The following is a 19,251-nucleotide window of genomic DNA, read 5'->3' on the forward strand; positions in this document are numbered from 1 at the left end:
TGGTACTTTTCCTTTGGCACTTTCAGTCTCATGAATAAAACAGGCAACAGGATGGCAAACTATCTTGTCTGAGGCCAAACACCTCATAAAATATCCATCAAACCTAGGAATCAGACACTTGCCAATTGATTTCACAGCTCATTTTCTTTCCTTGATACCATTATAATGCCCCCACCCCCATTTTTTTTCTGTACTTTTGAAATAAATGCTCCATGGTGGTGGTGGTGGTGAATATGAAGTTGAAAGCCATAGTGTGGGGGTGAGGAAACTTAAAAAGCACAGGAAGTCTTATGCAGAGGAATTCACAAACCCAGCAAACAGTGTTAGGTAGAGTGTTTTAGCCAATGAGTATTTATTAAAAGCCAGTGCACCAGGCACAGTTACCCAGTAGGCTGACAAATACAAACGACGTAACCAATCCACTTATTAGCTTCTCTGATTAAACAAAATACATTTCATAGAAATGATTATAAAACGCATTTGCAGATAGAATGTTTTATACTTACAGATCTTACGGTACCCTAGATAATTATTAATAAAAAACATCCAATCCATACTGTAAGTAAAGTTAGCCAACCACCACTTACTGCTTTATTGTAGGAGAAAGAACATCCGGTTACCATGCTGAGATGGGACTTAGGGTCCAACACAGACATCTGGTTACAGAACGGCTACCGTAGTCCACTTACAATCTTAGAAACAGTACTTTCCATCGCATATTAAATCACAATTACAGCTTTTGGCCTGAAGATTAGTTTTGGTTTCAGAGTGAATCTAGTTTAGTATTTGAGCTTCCCACCTCTAAGATTCCTGGTCAGAGGAGGGGCAGAATCACTCCAATTAAGTACTAGTCATGGGGAACAAAATGGTGTAACATAAATGGAATACTTAATTCACTTTACTAGACATGCTTTCAAAACTGAATTGAGAAATTAAATCGCATAGATGAAAGAAGTCAGAACATAGAGCAGACAGAAAAAAAAAAATAGAGACAAAAACGCGGATGTTTGAAGTAAGCCTGTTCATCTGGAGATATTCGCTGCCTTGTTGGAGGCTCACGGCTAATTCTTTAAAGGACCATATTGAGTTTGTTGGTATATGGCGTACTCTTTAGGTCAGAAGGTTGGTTGGGATGGGTGTAGGGAGCGAAGAGGAGGCTGGGAAAGGCTGAAAAGCATGGAGTGCAGTGTTTACTGACCATCACCATAACCCTTGAGCTACAGGCGTCCTCTGGGACCTTGCACACCTCCCGAGATGGGTCTGTTTCTTTCAGGCAGCAGCAGAGTCAAGGTCAACTTATATTGCACAAAAGCAAAATCATTCCCTTTCCCCTCTTCCTGAGCTGGAGACCTCCAAGCGCAAACACATCTGGATTCTCAGCCTCTTGCGCCTCTGGCCAGCAGGGGGCGCATAACAGATTCTCTCGGGAAGCACCTTCTTCGAGGGAAAACATGAGGTATTATGTTGGCCCCAGCATCTTGTCACTCAGTCACCATTCTCAAGCAGCTTTTGTAAGTTGTTTTGTATCTTGAAACAACAAAAGAGAAGCCATTGTTATACAATATGTATCCTAAGAGTATATTTGCTACGGCCAGGGAAATGCTGGACATAATTCTACCAAGAATAAAAAGCTATGTAGAGGTTAAATTTAAATAAAGCTCTGGCCTGTGGCTTTAACTAGTAACATAATGTTTAACAGTTCTGTTACACATTACTATGCATAACATCCACAGAAGACCTACTTCCAGAGAGACCAACTACTTTGTGTTTGGACCTCAAGACTACAGTCTGTAGTTGGGCATTAAAATATTCTCAGGAAACACAGAATAGGTAAGTTTTAAATAATTCAGAGCAAGGGATTCTGAACAACCAATATTATAGAAGCAGTAGAGAACCCCGTGGATCAAAAACAACAGCAGCAACAACAACAAAAAAAACATATTCTTTTTCTACAGCCTGGTATTGCGTCCACCCACAAAACTCATGTTGAAACGAAACCCCAAATGCCGATGGTATTTTAAGGTGGGGCTTCACTAACAATCGCATTAGAGGTTAGCTAAGACACACCTAAGGTAGCACACTCCCTCTGTCCCATCATGGAGTCCCCATCACCAGGAAGTCCTTCACAGCCTCTAGAACTGAGAGCTTCACAAACCCCTTCCCTTTATAAATTACCCAATTTGTGGCATTCGGTGACAGCATTGAATAACAAACTAAGACACTGTTTGGAGGAAGTCTACCGTATCACGCTCAGTGTGAGCAAAAAGAAAGGGGATCCAGTATTTGTGTGTAGGTACTTAGGTATTCTCACCCTGACCATGCCATCCCATACACAGGCTAGGCTGACATATGAAAATATGACTCAAATGTATGTTCTTCCTACTATATCATTTTACCAATAATGTCCCTTCTAGTCCCAAGAAAATAATTACTTCTTTACCATAAAAAGCATTCCCGAGGAGAGGGGATGCTGGAGACATGGTTCAGCATGTAAGAGAACTTTTTACAAAAAAAAATATTTATTTATTTATTTGTATTTAATGTGTCATTGCTGTTTTGCCTGCATGCATGTCTGGGTGAGGGTTTCAGAGCCCCTGGAACAGGAGTTACAGACAGCTGTGAGCTACCACGTGGGTGCTCGGAATGGAACCCTGGTTCTCTGGAAGAGCAGCCAGTGCTCTTAACCACTGAGTCATCTCTCCAGCCCCCCATAAGGGAACTTTTTGCTCTTGCAGAGAACCCTGGTTTGGTTCCCAGCACCCATATCAGGTGGCTTACAACTGCCTCTAACTCCAATTCCAGGTGATGTGATGCCATCTTCTACCCTCAAGGGGCATTTGCACTTTTGTGGTATGCACATTCATGCATGCAAACACTGGTACACTAAAATAAAAAATTTTAAATCATTCTGAGCTGATGTGATGGCTTAGTAGGTGTCACAGCTAGCTTTACCTTCACCTTGTCACTATTTAGAGGCATCTGGGAAAAGGAAACTTCAGTTGGGAATTGCCTCTAAGGCCCAACTTAGAGGTCAACGCCATTCCTAGGCAGGTGGGCCTGGGGTACATAAGAGAAATAACTAAGACCTGAGTTCCCAGAATCCAAATGGTAGCTCACTACTGTCTGTAGTTCCAGTTTTGAGGTGTGTTTGTGTGTGTGTGTGTGTGTGTGTGTGTGTGTGTGTGTGTGTGTGTGTGTCCAACTCCCTCTTCTGGCTTGTACATGCATTGCATACATGAGGTGCAAATACGCATACAGGCACTCAAAACAATCAGATACATAAAATAATTTTTTTTAAAGTCTAAAAAAAAATTGGGGGTGGGAAGAAATGGCTCAGTGGGTCAGAGAACTTGATGTTTTTGCAGAGAACCTAGTTTCAGTTTCCAGCATCACATAGTGCCTTACAACTGTCTGTAACTTAGGTTACAGGGGGTCCGATACTCTCTCTTCTGTTCTCTTTGGGCACCAGGCCCATACATGATGCTCATATATACATGCAGGCAAAATACTCAAACATATAAGATAAAAGTCTTAAAAGAGAGAGAGAGAAAAAAAGGAAACTGAGAAAGCCCATAGGCAGCATTCCTTCCTCCATGGTCTCTGCTTCAGCTCCTGCCTTGGCTTCCCTGGATAATGGATTGTAAGCTTAAATAAGTCCATTGCTCCCCAAGATGCTATTGGTCAGTGTTTTATCATGGTGGCAGAGAAGCAAAACAGGACAGTGGATCTATACCATTTTGCCTGTGACCAGCACAAAGGCCCTGTAGTAACTCTCAACTCTAGGTTAGATATTTAGGGGACAGTTCTGGCTGTCAAGCCTGACAACCTGAGCCTGATCCCTAGAAGCCATGATGACTCCCACAAATTGTCCTGACTTCCACATGTGCTAAGTGGTATTGTGTGTGAATGTGTGTGTGAACACACACACAAATAAATGTGTAAAAAAAAGCAAACTGCCAAACAGTGGTGACGCATGCTTTTAATCCCAGTAACCAGGAGGCAGAAATAGTTAGATCTCTGAGTTTGAGGCCAGCTTGGTCTACAGAGTGAGTTCCATAACAGCTAGGGCTATACAAAGAAACTCTGTCTCGAAAAACAAAACAAAACAAACCAAAAAAAAAAAAAAAAAGTGAACATACTCAGAAAGACAAACAAACAAACAAAAACCCAAAATCCAGACAAAAGAGATAAATAAGCAACCAATAGCCAAAAACTCAGTGGCTAATAAATATATCAAATGCTGACTTTCAGGAGTATTAGAAAATATAAATGGGAGCCATGGAGATGGCTTGATGGGTAAAAACACAGGTGCAAGTTTACTGATCTCAGTTCTGTTCCTGGAATCCACCAAAGAACATCCCAAAAGTTATCCTCTGGCCCCTACATGTGTTCAGGGGCACATGTGTACATACTCCTTATACTCCCCGCACACTGAGTAATAGTAAATAGAAAATATAAAGAAAACCCATAATGGGATTCAATTTCACAGCGTCAGATGAGGAGAGAATGTGGACACATCTGAGGACAGACTTCATGGGGCTGGAAGGGGAGCATCGGGGAGTGGGGGTTACCCTTGGGTTTCCTGTGAAGGTGACTGAAGGGGCAGTGACAACCATGAACAGAAACAGGGGAGTAGAGCTGAGGAATGATCAAGAGGCTTTGATATGATCGGTCTCTGATAGCAGAAAGGAATTGCTGCAAAGAGCTGAGTCATGCCTCAGGATTTCCCCCAGCTTAACTCAGTCCGCCTGTTCATTCCCAGGCTGTGCCAGGCAACGGCTCAACTGCCTCTGGGAACATTTTGGCCCAAATCTACTTTTTACAGACTCTGCTTTGGGATGCAAGTGATCTCCTTTCATTTCTAGCAATCTCCCTCGCTGCCCAGCTGGGCTGTGTTTGAGCCCCACACAGACATGCCAACTGCGACTGGTGAACAAATTCTGTGGCATCCTGGCAGGGACTGGCACAGGAGGAGGGAGAAAGGCAAGGGAAGGGGAAAGGATTCTGTGTGCTTCTGAACCAAAGAACATCATTTACAAATCAGAATGAGGAAAACTGAAAAACAACACTGCCCCACCCTGGGAGCAGCAGGTCAAGGCTTAGGGCAAAACCAAAGGAGTTACCAGACACAAAAGGACGGAAATGTTTGAAAAGAGAAATAAACCCTGATAATCAGGTGTATCTCTAGGATGGTTATGAATGATTATCCTCTCCTCATTCATTCTCTCACCATCTTAAATCTAAGACTGAAGCTAAGGACAGAGTTGACCCAAGGAAGATACTTTGGAGACAGAAGCCTATGAGCACTAAATCAGAAGGCAAATTTATTTATTGTGAGGATTGAACCCATGAACCCACACCCTCTTGAGGGCTAAAGACACTTTCTCTCACTGAGTCAGTCCTAAGCACAGGACAACAACTCCGCTCCCTCCCCCCCCTCAGTCCCCAACCCCAGACAGGGTTTCTCTGTGTAGCCTTGGCTGTCCTGAAACTCACTTTGTCAGCCAAGCTGGCTAGAACTCAGAGATTTGCCTGCCCCCTGCCTCCTAAGAGCTAGGATTAAAGGTATGTGTCATCATCACACATAGCTTTTTTTGTTTGTTTTAGTGATTTTATTCATCATTTTATGTTTATGCTGTTTTGTTTGCATATACGTATGTGTTAGGGTGTTGGATTCCTTGGAACTTGACTAACAGACAATTGTGAGCTGTCATGTGGGTGTTGGGAATTGAACCCATGTCCTCTGTTAGAATAGTCAGTGTTCTTAACTGCTAGGCTGTCTCTGCAGCCCCTAAAGCAAGCAGGAGACTTCTAACTACAACTTAGCCAGTGGCTCAAATTCTAGGTCTCCAGGTAACAGCCTTCTACCTCTGCCATTGGGAGCAAGGCAACTTAAATATTTATTCCTAATGAGCCAAGGTAGTAACAGGGATTCTGGTTGATTTCCAAATGCAACCCTCCATAAACCCCAGTGTCACTGATCACTTATCAGTGGTCCCATGTCCAGGCAGGGACACAAATGATAGACCAACCAAATCGTTATTTTGCTGAGGCTAAGTTCTGTTTCTTTACAGAAATAAAAAGGTTCAGTGGCAATTGGAAGGAACGACCAGATTGCTCCTATACTTGGGAAAAAAACAACTTACCTTTTCTAATTTCACTATGTTAGCTGTAAGTTCTTGGCAGAGGGCTTCCACATTTAGCTGGACTTGTGATCCCAGGCCCGATGGGACTGTCTGCCTGTTAGAAAAAAGAGAAACATTAAGAGCAACCACGGCAAAGAAAGACACAGAATGTTAAGTTTGAACAGAAAACACTAGGCTAGAAGAGAAGACTGTCATTTTGCCTGTAACCCTCAACTCGAGGGTAGATGTGTAGGAGCCAGTTCTGAGTTTGGCATGAAATCACTTAAGCTAATTTTTTCCCAAGTGCCTTGTTGTGGGTTGGCTTGAATGTAAAAACACAGACAACTGCTCTCAAGAATATGGTTTGTTCAGATTCTAATATTCTAGTATCCTTGCCATCCCCACGACAGCTACATACATGTACATGAAGGACTGTTGGCCTCAGACAAGACAAATTTTCTAATGGTAGAAAGGGCCATTTACACTAGATTGAAAAGCTGGGGAGTTAATTTAAGTTGTAAAAGCTAATGGGACAAGCTTCTATAATTAAAAAGAAGTCTCTGTGTCGTTATTTGGGGCTGGCATCGGAAAAGGAAGTCTGTCTACATTAGAAAGTATAGATTCCAGACAAGTGCCATCAGTATCATCTGGGAAGCCCATTCCAGCCTTATTCCCTCAGGAGCTCTGGGATGGGTCCCATGATCTGCTTTGACAAGCCCTTTAGTGGGTTCTGATGCACACTGAGGTATGAGAATTCCTAGTGAACTGGGAGCCCAGGGTCTCCGTAGTTTACAGATCTATATTTGAACCCTGGTGTCATCATAAACTATAAGACATTAAGTATTCCTCCGACTCTCAACTTTCTAACTGTAAGATGGGAGTAATAGGAGCTGGAGAGATGGCTCAGCAGTACAGGACACGAGGCCCTGGGTTTGGTTCCCAGCACCCATATGGTGGCTCAATTTATCTGTAAATCCAATTCCAGGAAATCTGATCTCCCCTTTCTGACCTCTGTGGGTTTCAGGCATGCATGTGGTAGACATACACACATACATACATACATACATACATACATACATACATACATATATGAAGACAAAACACACACATAAAATAAATCTATTTTTTTTTTCTGAAAAAATGGAGTACTAGTTCTCTCATAAAACTGTGGTGAAACATAATGAAGGAAAATTTGAATTATATACATATGTACTCATTATATTTTTATTATTTATTTATACATATTTATTTTTTAACACAGGGCTTCTCTATAGAGTTCTGGTTGTCCTGGAACTCACTATGTAGACCAGACTGGCCTCAAACTCACAGAGATCCACTTGCTTCTGCCTCCTGAGTACTGGGATTACACCCAGCACTACACCCAGCACTACACCCAGCTCTTATTTTTAATTTTTATTTTTATTTTATATGTAGGAGTATATGCATATACACTATGGTACAGCCCATAGTGGTCAAAGAGGGTGCTGGATCCTTGGAACTAGAGTATAGACAGTTGTGAGCTGCAATGTGGGTGGTGGAAGAGAACCCAGGACCTTTGGAAGAACATCCAGTGCTCCTAACTGCTGAGCCATCTCTCCACCCTTTGTAACCATTTTAATAGGGTCTCTAGCAAGTGGTAGATAGTCTTTAAAAGTGATTTTAGTCAATGTTATCAAAATCCTTATACAAATAGATTTAAAGAAAAGAATGAATAGGTTGGATAGATCTATTAGTTAGGCATGTTGAAAGTGTTGGATGAGACTGAGTGTGGTGGCCCTTGCTTTTAATCCCAGAACTCGGGAGGCGGAGGCAGATGGATCTCTGCAAGTTTGAGGCCAGCCTGATCTACATAGTGAATTCTGGGACATTGAGGGCTATGTAGAGAGACCCTGTCTCAAATATATATATGTATGTTTGTTTGTATGTATGTATGTATGTATGTATGTATGCATGCATGTATGCGTGTGTGTGTGTGTGTGTGTGTGTGTGTGTGTGTGTGTGTGTTAGATGAAAAATCACAGATACATTTAACTAGTTAGTAACCATGAATATGGGCAAGGGTTCTGTAAATAAATTAGTTAATATAAACAATTACATATGATGGCATGTACTGACTTGCTTGAATCACTTTTTTTTGTTTTTTAAACCAATGTTTTGACTCACTGCCATTTTCTAAAGATAAATGTGAAGAGTTTAAGGCCAAGGTCACAGCCATCATCTTAGGATAATTAGCACAATATTCGGCATGTTTCTTGAGGCACTGCTGGAGACGTGACAGCAGCATGGGAATCATGCAGGGTGAAGTCACTCATTTCCAGGACCCTTCTACCTCTTTCCATCCCAGACGCACACTTAACTGAGTCCTTCACACAGAACGGATTTTCGGTGTTTGCTAAGGAGGACTCCAAACCAAAGATGGTCATTACACTAATCTGAAGAGTAAGCACTGGAAAGCCATCTTACTCAGTACTGTATGGATCCACAACGGACGTCAGGGACCCCAGCCGCTCCTCCAGAGTGTTAATTCTGTATCTCATGTAGAAGGTTGAGACGATCAATGCACAGACACTAGAGAGGGGCAATGAGAAATTTCCAAATGTTAATGGCCAGGAACTGATTTTTAAAAAACAATGACCTCAGAGCATTTTCAAAATGAACCAGACTTTATAAGGTCTAAGTTGAGCGTCTGGAGAGAAGGCTAGGCAGTTAAGACCATTTGCTGCTCTTCCAGAGGACCTGAGTTTGATTCCTGGTACCCCTAGAGAGGCTCACAGCCATCTGCATCTCCAGTTCTAGAGGATCAAATGCCTTCTGGCCTCCAAGAACACCAGGTATGTATGTGGTATACAGACATATATGCAGGCAAAACATTTAAATGAAATAAAAAGTAGAAAAATAATAACAAAAAGGAAAACAAAAGAGAAAAAACAGGTTGATACTTATTATAAAACTTTGCAGCAAGGGGACTTAAAATCCTGTCACCCAAGTCCTCAAAGTGCAAAAATGGCCATTCTTATAGGATTGTTCAAGGCCAGACCCAAGCGGGATGGCTAAGCCGAAGCTCTCATCCTTTTTGGCACTCTCTCCCTCTGGTCCAGGAGGCTGAGCAGAGAGCAGCAAACTTGGTTCCCCAGAGAATCACACATTCTTTACTTTAGTGGGGTCCAGAAGAGTATATTTATCCCCCTCTGGTATGAGAGACACTCTAGAACTGAACTGGCTCCTCTCAGCCTGAAGGGGGGAGAACCATCCAAGAAGGAAACAGAAATTGCCAAGAAAAATATGTGGGCTGTGTCAGCACCAGTGGGATTTACAAAGACTCTTGGCAATGTGAAGAGATTATTCATCTGCAAAGCCAGATCATTTGCATAAACCACTTACAGTAAACACATCTACTTACACAACTGCATAGAATATAAGAATATGGCGGAGAGTTGGACATTTCTGAGACTTGACGTTATGCAAAATCCCGACAGTTTCTGACTGGCCTGTTGAGTGGAAACCAAAATAGCAATAATTTAGCACCCCAGTATACTTCTTTCATTTAACAATATTTCAACATGGAAGAGGTACTTGAGATAGGTTCATTCCCAGATGGAATGGAAAGTATTAGTGGAAAACTCCTCCTTGGTATTTTAACCAGTAGGTTCTTTTTTTTTTCTCCCTAAGTCATTTCATCTAATAATATATTTGAGAGGCTCATTTCTGCAAAGTATTATATTGGGGGGGGGTCAATGGAACAATGTAAAACGATTATTATTATTATTATTATTATTATTATTATTATTACTATAGTTAATAAGTAAGAAGCAAGTCAGTAACGAGTTTTACCACTAACTTTTGGTTCATAATCTCAAAGTATGGAGAACAATGCGGCAACTTCCACTGTGACCCCTGGTAAAGCCCAGAAGCGGGAATTGGATAAGTAAGTGGGGATTTGACATGCAGAGACAAACAAGAGGAAGGAAGGGGGGGGACCATGAGAGGCAGTCATGATGTGAAACACTGGGCTCTTTACAAGTTACCAATCGCTTTCCCACCAGGACTCTGCTCCTCACCATGCACAGGCAGGCTCTTGGCTTTCCCATCCGGCGCTCTGTTCCCGTGGGCATCGGTCCGAGGTGGTTTTGTTTCTCCCTTGGTGACATTCAGAACTGTCTGAGACTCGGTCACATGGAAGTCTGTCAAGAAATTGAGGCCAGCTCAATTTGCTGCCCAATATATTTAAAAATCATAGGATCAGCTACAAAACCCATGACTCCTTCACCTACATAATGGCTGTGTTGTGGCTCTCTCAGCAGTGGGATGTGGTGCCTGGAGACTGAAACCCAAAGTTCACCAGAAAACAAAATGACGCAAGGACACTGGGTTGGCATCCATAGACCCACAGTATTAACGTCTCTTACTATTACAGATATAAGTGAGAAATCTCATGCTGATCTCTCTCAGCCATCCTAGCATATCAGTGTAAGAGATGTCTGTTAAATATGGACAAAGGAGATGGATTTTGCTATAGAGGCAATTCCCTTTCCTAGGAACCCTTTCCCAAGATTTCCTTTGCAACTGTTAATCTGGGAGGAGAATGGGAGGAGAAGGGTGGGCCTTGTTTTGTGTTTTGAAGACGGTGAGGGGGGGTGTTGTGTGGGGCATGAAACTTGAATCGGGACAAGATCTCCTCAGACCTCGGGAGTTCTCAGATTCTGGAGTCTGGGAGCCGGAGCTGCTGTATCCTTCCATGTCTTGCCTTCGTTGTCGAACCACTCCGTCCAGGTCTGAGAATTCATCATTGAAATCCTATGGGGAGACAGTGACGTGAGGAGATAGGCAGGCCTCTGTAAACCTTAGCCACTTTGCTTAGGCCTGACCCACAAAATATGGAAATGAAGCACGGGTTACCACACGCCTCGGGATTTTCCTAACCTGGGAGTATCTGGTTACGGAACCGAGATTCCTCTGCATGGTTAGAATTCTATTCATAAACAGCACATGGCTGGTTTGAAACAAGTATCTAGAGAAAGCACTGGACGGCTGGCGAGAGAGAAACTGCTAGTGGGAGGCTGAGAATCTCAGCAGCACTGTGCCCCGAAATATCTAACTGCTGCCAGACAGACAGCTCAAAGCCACTCGAATTATGTAGACAAAAGTATTGTAAATTATAATGAAAAAAAGATGCTAGTGGGCACAGAAAAGAAAAAAAAAAAAAACACTGCAGGCAAAGCAGCCTTTTAAGTTAGATTCTATCAGGGTCAGCTACGGAACCAGGAGAGAAGACCACGAGCAGAGGCATTTCAATTTGTATTCCACTGGCTTCCCTGAAGTGTTCAAGACCTAAGGGGATACACAGTATTTCCAGCTGGCCCTGGCAAAGGCCGAATTAGGCTGAGCTCTTAACAGTTTAGCTGCCGACTGAGGAAACACTAGTAAGCAAATGAGCAACATTTGTGTTTGACTTTGCTGTCTTTGTGTCATCTCAGCATCCATTAGACTCCTTACAATGATGGATAGGGGAAAGAAAGGTGAACATTCGATGGATTGATTTATACCTGATTTAACTGTTTGAGACAGAGTCTCCTCTATCTATCTCAGGCTATCTTAAACTCTCAATGTAACTGAGGATGACCTTTATCTTGGAACCTCCTGCCTCTACCTCTACAGGCGTGAGCCACCATGCCTGCTTTGTTTGGTGCTAGGGACAACCCATGGCTTTGTTTAGGTCATGCTAGTACTCTACCAACTGAGCTACAATTCAGTTTGAAAAGTGGAAAAACTTTAGTCTCTTCAACTTAATCGTGACTAACTGAAGGTTGATCCTGTATGGGGCAGTGTGCAAACCGCCTTACACACATGGATCCATTGGCTTTCCCCACCCATATGGTGAGGTTAGGATTTCACTGGATGAAAGAAGTGGGTCAGAGGGGAAGGAACTTCCCTGAGGAGCGACTCCAACTGGGAGAGCTCACACTGGAAACCATGTTTGCTGAATTCTAAGTCATCACATGTGTATTTTGTACTGCCCACACCCTTTCCCTCCCAGTGCTATGGATCATTATGACGGTCTATGAAGATGGAAACCCATTCTAACTTGGGAAGCATCAGTAAATGCAATCATGCAATACATAGCCATTTGTTTTTGTTTGTTATATTGATTTTAAGGTCCATCTATGTGGTAACATGTATCAGTCTTCAATTCCTTTTCAAGAGTGGGTAATACTACACTGTATACTATATTAAATACATCCCATTCATTAAAGAACATCAGAGTTTTATCCTACTTTGGGCTATTATGCAAAATACTGCTATAAACATTCCTTTTTGCTTTTGAGACAAAGTTTTGCTATATATTTCTATCGTGGTCTGTGTAGCATAGTCTGGCCTCAAACTCATAGTAATCCTCCTGTCTTAGCTCCCTACCCCCAAGTACTGGGGATTACAGGTGCATGCCATTACTCCCAGATAAACTTTCTTGTTCGAGTTTTTATGTGAACATGCTTTAATTACATTAGTTTTCAAAATGCAAAAGAAGATTCCTAGATGTTGAAACTACTTCCCCTATTCACCCCACCCCAATGATAGGGTTTCTCTGTGTAGCCCTGACTGTTCTGGAACTCACTCTGTGGACTAGGCTGGCCTCTCTACTATAGGTAGACATCATGTACACATAGAGATACCACTGGAGGTTTTCACTGTGGTCTACAAAGTCCAAGGGAACATAATAGTTCTACCTGCCACCTGAGCATAATAGCTTTGCCTAGTCATTTCTGAGTCTGCCCATCTTTCCTAAGCTGAAGTCTCTGAAGGTGAGAATTAGTTTTAATTTTCCATGGTTTCCCAGTATAGTACCCTGAACCTTTGTGAACTGAGCCTGCCTCAAAGAGATTTGTGAATCTCTTTAAAGGAGCACTGTGTCTGGAATGTAGCTTAGTGGAGAGTGCTTGGCTGGCATGCATGAGGCCCTGGGTTTGACTGCCAGCACCACACACAACAAAACTGACAAGCAAATGAAGTGAGGTCTTATATACCTCCAGCCTTACTATCATATTTCTTCTCCATGTAGAACAACCTGTAGATTACTAGAAAAAGTTAGTGGCTCCCTTTGGTCCCTCTGCTTCTGGAGAGACAAGCTGTGCTCTGCAGCTGTCCCCAACTACACTGGTCCTGAGTTCCTCCCAAGCCTTGGCTGTAGTGTGAGCACAGGGTAGCCATGGCTCCATCCTTTGCTTGTGCACTTACGTCATTATCTGGGCAGCTTACCAGAGGCAGAGATGAAGGGCGATCTGCCCGGAAACTATTTTCAGGAGAAGATGGGTTGGAATTGTTACCGACACTTGTGTTCTGAAATCATAGGAATAAAATGAAAACCCAGGTCAACTTCAGACCTTAAGGCATACCGAAGAAAGACAGCATAGAATTTGAATGTCATACGCACCTCCAAGTGTCCACACACAGATTTTAGCAGTTTGTATGTTGAATCTCTGGAAAGTAGGGAAACGAATATGTACTGGAAAATAAAGTGCAATCAAAAGTTTAGAGTTCCAAAAATACTTGTTACTTAGGTTTTGTATTTTTTTTTATAAATTTTAAAATTACATTGTGTGTGTGTGTGTGTGCGCGCGCGCGTGCGTGCCATGGTGTCCCTGTGGAAATCAGAGACAACTCTTCCTACTACGTGGGTCTTGAGGATTGAACGCAGGTCATTAGGCTTTATGGTACAGACATCCAGATGAGCCATCTTTTTGGCCCCTAGCTTTTGTATTTCCAAATGGCAAAGACCATCACTTTAACTATAACCTTATTTTTTTCACCAGAACATTCAATTTTTATTTTCTTTCTTGAATAAGACAAGTACATTCCTTCATGTGTTCCTTCCTTCCTTCCTTCCTTCCTTCCTTCCTTCCTTCCTTCCTTCCTTCCTTCCTTCCTTCCTTTCTTTTGAGGCAGGGTCTCATGTGGCCCAGACTGGCAACAAACTCATTATAAAGCCAAAGGTGATCTTGAACTCTTGATAGTACTGCCTCCACCCCACAAGTGCAGAGATTACAGGTGTGTACCACCACTCCAGTGAATTCAGCGTTTCATGCTGCCTCGCAAGCACTCTACAGATGCAACCACATCTCCATCTCCTTACATCCCTCTCCATCTCCAGCTCCTTATATCCCCTTATTATAGTAATAAAACCCCCAGATTCAATTTAAACATAATAAAAAATGGAGCAAAATGAAGGCTGCCAAAGGATGGCATGGGTGTCCCCTAAAAGCATAGATGGGAAGTTAGGGCACTAAGGCAAGGCTGGTGATACAGGCTGGGTCCTCCAAAGTCCCCTCCCCTCCCAGGTATTTTGTTTTTAAAGGTATTTTGTGATTCCTGGAGCAGGCCTGCTTTCTTTGCTCTGACATAAATTTCTGTAGGAAACTTCTCAGCAGTTCTAAAGTGTTGCTTTTTTTCATGTCACTTCCAGGCTCTTCCTTGTACTAATATGGAGATTCCCCACTCCCCCAACTGGATGCTTGTGAGTTACGGGGGGGGGGGATAAAAATTAAAGCTAGCCAGAGGACATGGAAATGGTACATCAACAAGATTTGAAAAGCTGTGGCTTTCTCTGTGTGTGTGATGTGGCTTTCTCTGGATGGTGAAGGAAGCATTGTTAGTACACAGTAGGTTCCATGCACTTGACATACTTTTTGGAGTTGTCCTACCCACAATACATGTTTAATGTTGTTTGCTTTCTCTGCTGCTCCTGTAAATTTGCTATTAAAATGCACTAAATTATGACAGCAACAATAACAACAACACCTCAGAAGAACAAGAGTAACAATGACGGAGAAGAAAGCAACAACAGATAAAGCAAGGGTGGTCCTGCGGTGCTGTACTCACCCTGTCCGTGACTGTCGCTATGATCAGGGCATTTGGCACCAGAAGGGCAGTTTTGGTTTTCTTTATCAGGGTGACTGAGAAAGCGGGGATAGAGATCTGAAACAGAACCATCCAGTTAGTGCCAGCTCAGACGTGAGACACAGCACTTCAGATCTACACTTGCCTAAAGACACCACCAGACAGCTCTGTGAATCTGGGAATGGTGGGAAGACATCACTGAGCTGTTCAGACTGGGGTTTCTAAAGCCACAGGATACAGCTGGGAAGTTCTAGACATGTAACAGAACACAGCAATTACCCTGACATGCATGCATCCGGGCTCAAGGCTCCACGGAGGCCTAGTGCTTATCGAATCTGCTGTGAACTCCGTTTTTGTGTTGAGCACTTGTAGGTGGGGAAAACATGCTGGACAGAAAGTCTTGAACCCGAATCCAAATTTAGTCCCATTACTATTTACATGACTTCAGCCTGACAAGCCATCCATGCAAAGCGTCTGCCTCCTGATTTACAAGTACAGACAGCCTTTCTTTTTTTAAAAAAGATTTATTTGTTTGTTTATTTATTTACTGATTTATTTATTTATTTATTTATTATGTATACAGGGTTCTCCCTGCATATATGCCTGCAAACCAGAAGAGGGCACTAGATCTCATTATAGATGGCTGTGAGCCACCATGGATTTCTGGGAATTGAACTCAGGACCTCTGGAAGAGCAGTCAGTGCTCTTAACCTCTGAGCCATCTCTCCAGTCCCAGTCAGTCTTTCTTTATACTCAGATTTTTTTCTGGATTAAAAGATAAGGGTCACAGGGCATTCAATGCTGAATAAAATTTTTTACCAAGTTCCTCATTTGTCTCTTGAATATCAGAATGTACAACATAAAAAAACCCATTATGCTCATTTCTGGCTCAAATGGGAAACAACAATTTTTGCTTATCAGGTGAGACTGTCATTTAGTTATGCCAATCATGTAAGGCTTAGATATCAGATCATGAAATCTGTTTGGAGAGATACATGGCTCATTCAAGGTCCTGTACATCAGAACTTAATAAATGTTGGAATCTGAACTGATCTGATCCCAAATGGTCATTTCCTCCCATATGATATGCTATAAGAATATATCAGGTGACACAGAGAACAGTGACCGCCACTGTTTGGTTTCAACTAAAAATGATCATATCACTGTAACCCCCAGTGTCACATACAGGCAGGGTGAAAAAAAAAAAAAAACAAACCAAAAAGCAACAATGACAAAAAATGATCTGAAGTCGGGCCGTGGCACACGCCTTTAATCCCAGCACTCAGGAGGCAGAGGCAGGCGGATCTCTGTGAGTTCAAGATCACCCTGGTCTACAAGAGCTAGTTCCAGGACAGCCTCCAAAGCCACAGAGAAACCCTGTCTCGAAAAACAAAACAAAACAAAAACAACACCCCCCCCCCAAAAAAAAAGCCAATTCGAGTCCATGCCTAGGTACAGAGGCTTACTTGAATGTATATTTTATAAAAAAGCCCGTGCACTCTGAAAGAGGTCAGAGGGTCAGTGGGGAACAGGAGGGTGCTAGTTCTGCCAGTTTGAGGGAATGAAAACAAACTCTTAATTTTGAGTATCTGTGTTCACATTTGGGTCTCTGAGATGGGCTATCTTCTGCTCCGAGGAGTTCTAGGAAGGAAGAATGAGGGATGGATGCTACTCAGATTCTTTTACAGAAGCTATTACTTTAAAGATTTCTACCCACAAACATTCTTAAGGTCAGGGGACAATTCTGGTTGGGATATCTTTGGAAAAAAGAGCTGCAGATCTGCTAAGATAACAATGATAGCAGAATTTTCCAATTTGGTTTCTGAGCAGGTGACACAAGCACTCAGGGACAATGGAGCCAGAAGTCAGGCTTTTCTGAGGCAGAAAAGACCCAGAAGGAATTTGACTCCTCTGTTCCATGACTATAAAATTATAACCAAATAGCTTATGAAATGAAGACGAAGTGAGCTTTCAGTGAGACTGGATGGAACGTGATACAGGCATGTTAATTTTATCGGCATCTGAAAGAACCTAACTAGTAACACGTGTTTCAGTGTAGGTGTTTAGAAATGTCCCCTCTGAGAGCAAACTGGAAGCCTTTAATCTTATTAGATCATGTTGGACTGAGGCCTTGTTGACTCATGAGGGAATTCTGCAAGACCTCTGAAGCCCAACCCTCTTCGACAGCATCTTTGGGGTGGGAAGAAACAGACAAACCACTGTCCTTGTTCTCACTCTGTCCCCTGCTAATTCTGCCTCCTCTCTCTGAGGAGTAAATGTAGGTCATACAGAAGAAGGCCAATTCATCCAAGTATTAAAAAACCAGGGACACTCCTTTCAGCCTCTTTCTGGCATTGAAGCAGAAATTTCAAACCCCTGCTAAATCACCTCAGCTTGAAGCTCACTCACTGCCTTTGTGAACTCAGATGTTCTTTAAAAAAGAAAAACCCTGTGTCCAGAATGTCTTTAGTTCCTGCGACTCTGCTTAGAGCCACAGACTGGCTCTGAATTCAGACCCATGTTTATCCCACTGAGAAGCAGGGCTGGACCCCCTCCAGACCCCACAACCAACTTCTTATAATCCTGAAATCTAGAGTTATGGTGGAATACTACTTTGCATTGTATTAATTCAGAGAATGCCTCAATTCCAAACATGCCTAAGCACAGCATTCAATAAGCATCTATAAAAAGCAACATGAAGTATGCTGCCCTCCACAGCTAACATCAGCAAATAAGGAACATCCATCATATTTGTTGAGTGGTCCTTATAGGATAACCAGTGACTATAGGGAGAATGTTTAGATACAGTATATTTATTGCAAAGAGTTCATAACTGGCTACCTCATGGCTATGAAACAGCTTATTCGTAATCTTGTGGCACAGTCACTGAAAAATCACTGAGGTCATGCAGAGCAGGAAGGCGTTCTGATCTCTGGCTGCCTGAACTGTGCCATATATGAAGCCATAGTTCACAGGCACGGATTGCCTTTTCCTTCTTTGTGGGACAGTTTCAGAGAGCAGTGCCTCAGGAAACTGTCATTTCCTTCGTCATTGACGCTGTTCTCAAGCTCTGGATGTCCTACATCTCAGCTCAAATTTGTGTTTAGCCGAGAAATAAAGGCAGCCACACCAGAGCATATTTGAGGTCATGGGGCTCTACAGACAAAGCCTTATACACTTGAGTTCCAGGTCCCTTGATTTACAAACCTGTTTTCCTTGTAACTGCTATGGCCATAGCAAAGATGGATAATTTGTAAAAGCTTTTGGGGGAGGGTAGTTGTTTGAGGCAGAGTCATATATAGTAGGTTAGGCTCGCCTGCAACTCACTTATTATAGCCCATCCTGTCATCAAACTCATGGAAGCCCTCCTGCTAGGATTATAGAGCTGAGCTACCACACCCAGCTACATCCTTTGGTTTTTAATGAATGCCTTTGAGATAGATTAGAGCTTATTTCCTAGAAACGCACAGGAACAACTTCTGTGTCTCTGATGGCATGTGGGTAAAAGGGATGCAGGGCAAAGGGTGGGAGACGTACAAGGTGATGTGTGTAAGGAAAGGATAAAGCAAGCGATGCTGGGGGTGGGGGTGGGGAGGAAGGAAGTTGGAGTCATCCGGAGCCATTTAGAGCCATAAAATTTGGAAGCACAACAAAGGAAATTGGAAATAAAGTTAGGCTCACGACGGAAATATTTAAATACAGCCAAATTTAAAGTAGTTTCTATTTAAGCATGTAATGAATACCGTGTTAACTTTTTCTTCTAAACACACCAACCTTAGTATCTTTTCCAAAGACTTTGGAATGAAAACAAATCCAGTTTTCCGACACAAAGAGCTTTCCTTGGTATAGAATTTCTTTCTGGAGAGCACAGGTAAAGCCTAAGAGACAGACAGGTGGAACAGCGCCATTTAGAATCTCACCAAACTACTATTACTATGATTTCTTTTTCAGATATTGATGTGTCTATATTTCAGTGATGAAATACACACTCACACTCCAAAGTTCCATTGCTAGCCACTATGAAAGGGCCTCTTCAGGGCCAACACCTCATGTAATGCAACTTCAAAACAGACTGTCTTGTTTTGCTGCTGTTGTTTTGTTTGTTTTACACACACACACACACACACACACACACACACACACACACACACACACACACACACACACACACACACACACACTTCTGGAGAGAGCTGAGCATGACCAGGGGTGCTCCTGTCCACCATCTTTGTGACCC

At 42.6% G+C, this 19,251-nt stretch overlaps 1 protein-coding gene across 2 annotated transcripts in view; it reads right to left on the bottom strand.

The window, feature by feature from the left end:
- Positions 1-323: 323 nt before the first annotated feature.
- Positions 324-19,251, bottom strand: part of Gramd2b (GRAM domain containing 2B) — a 59,091-nt gene continuing 40,163 nt past the window's right edge. Inside the window, exons 5-14 of one of the 2 annotated variants that reach the window (XM_027400925.2) lie at positions 18,789-18,892; positions 14,997-15,092; positions 13,552-13,623; positions 13,356-13,457; positions 10,808-10,919; positions 10,184-10,306; positions 9,526-9,613; positions 8,589-8,693; positions 6,147-6,240; positions 324-1,527 (exon numbers count right to left, since the gene is read on the bottom strand). In XM_027400925.2, the coding sequence (XP_027256726.1) occupies positions 1,486-1,527; positions 6,147-6,240; positions 8,589-8,693; positions 9,526-9,613; positions 10,184-10,306; positions 10,808-10,919; positions 13,356-13,457; positions 13,552-13,623; positions 14,997-15,092; positions 18,789-18,892 (938 nt within the window). In that variant the 3' untranslated portion in view covers positions 324-1,485. The remainder of the gene's footprint in view (positions 1,528-6,146; positions 6,241-8,588; positions 8,694-9,525; positions 9,614-10,183; positions 10,307-10,807; positions 10,920-13,355; positions 13,458-13,551; positions 13,624-14,996; positions 15,093-18,788; positions 18,893-19,251) is intronic. The other variant, XM_027400926.2, reaches the window with a different exon arrangement.

The sequence above is a fragment of the Cricetulus griseus genome, chromosome 2 (assembly GCF_003668045.3).
Source record: "Cricetulus griseus strain 17A/GY chromosome 2, alternate assembly CriGri-PICRH-1.0, whole genome shotgun sequence".
Classification (NCBI taxonomy): domain Eukaryota; kingdom Metazoa; phylum Chordata; class Mammalia; order Rodentia; family Cricetidae; genus Cricetulus; species Cricetulus griseus.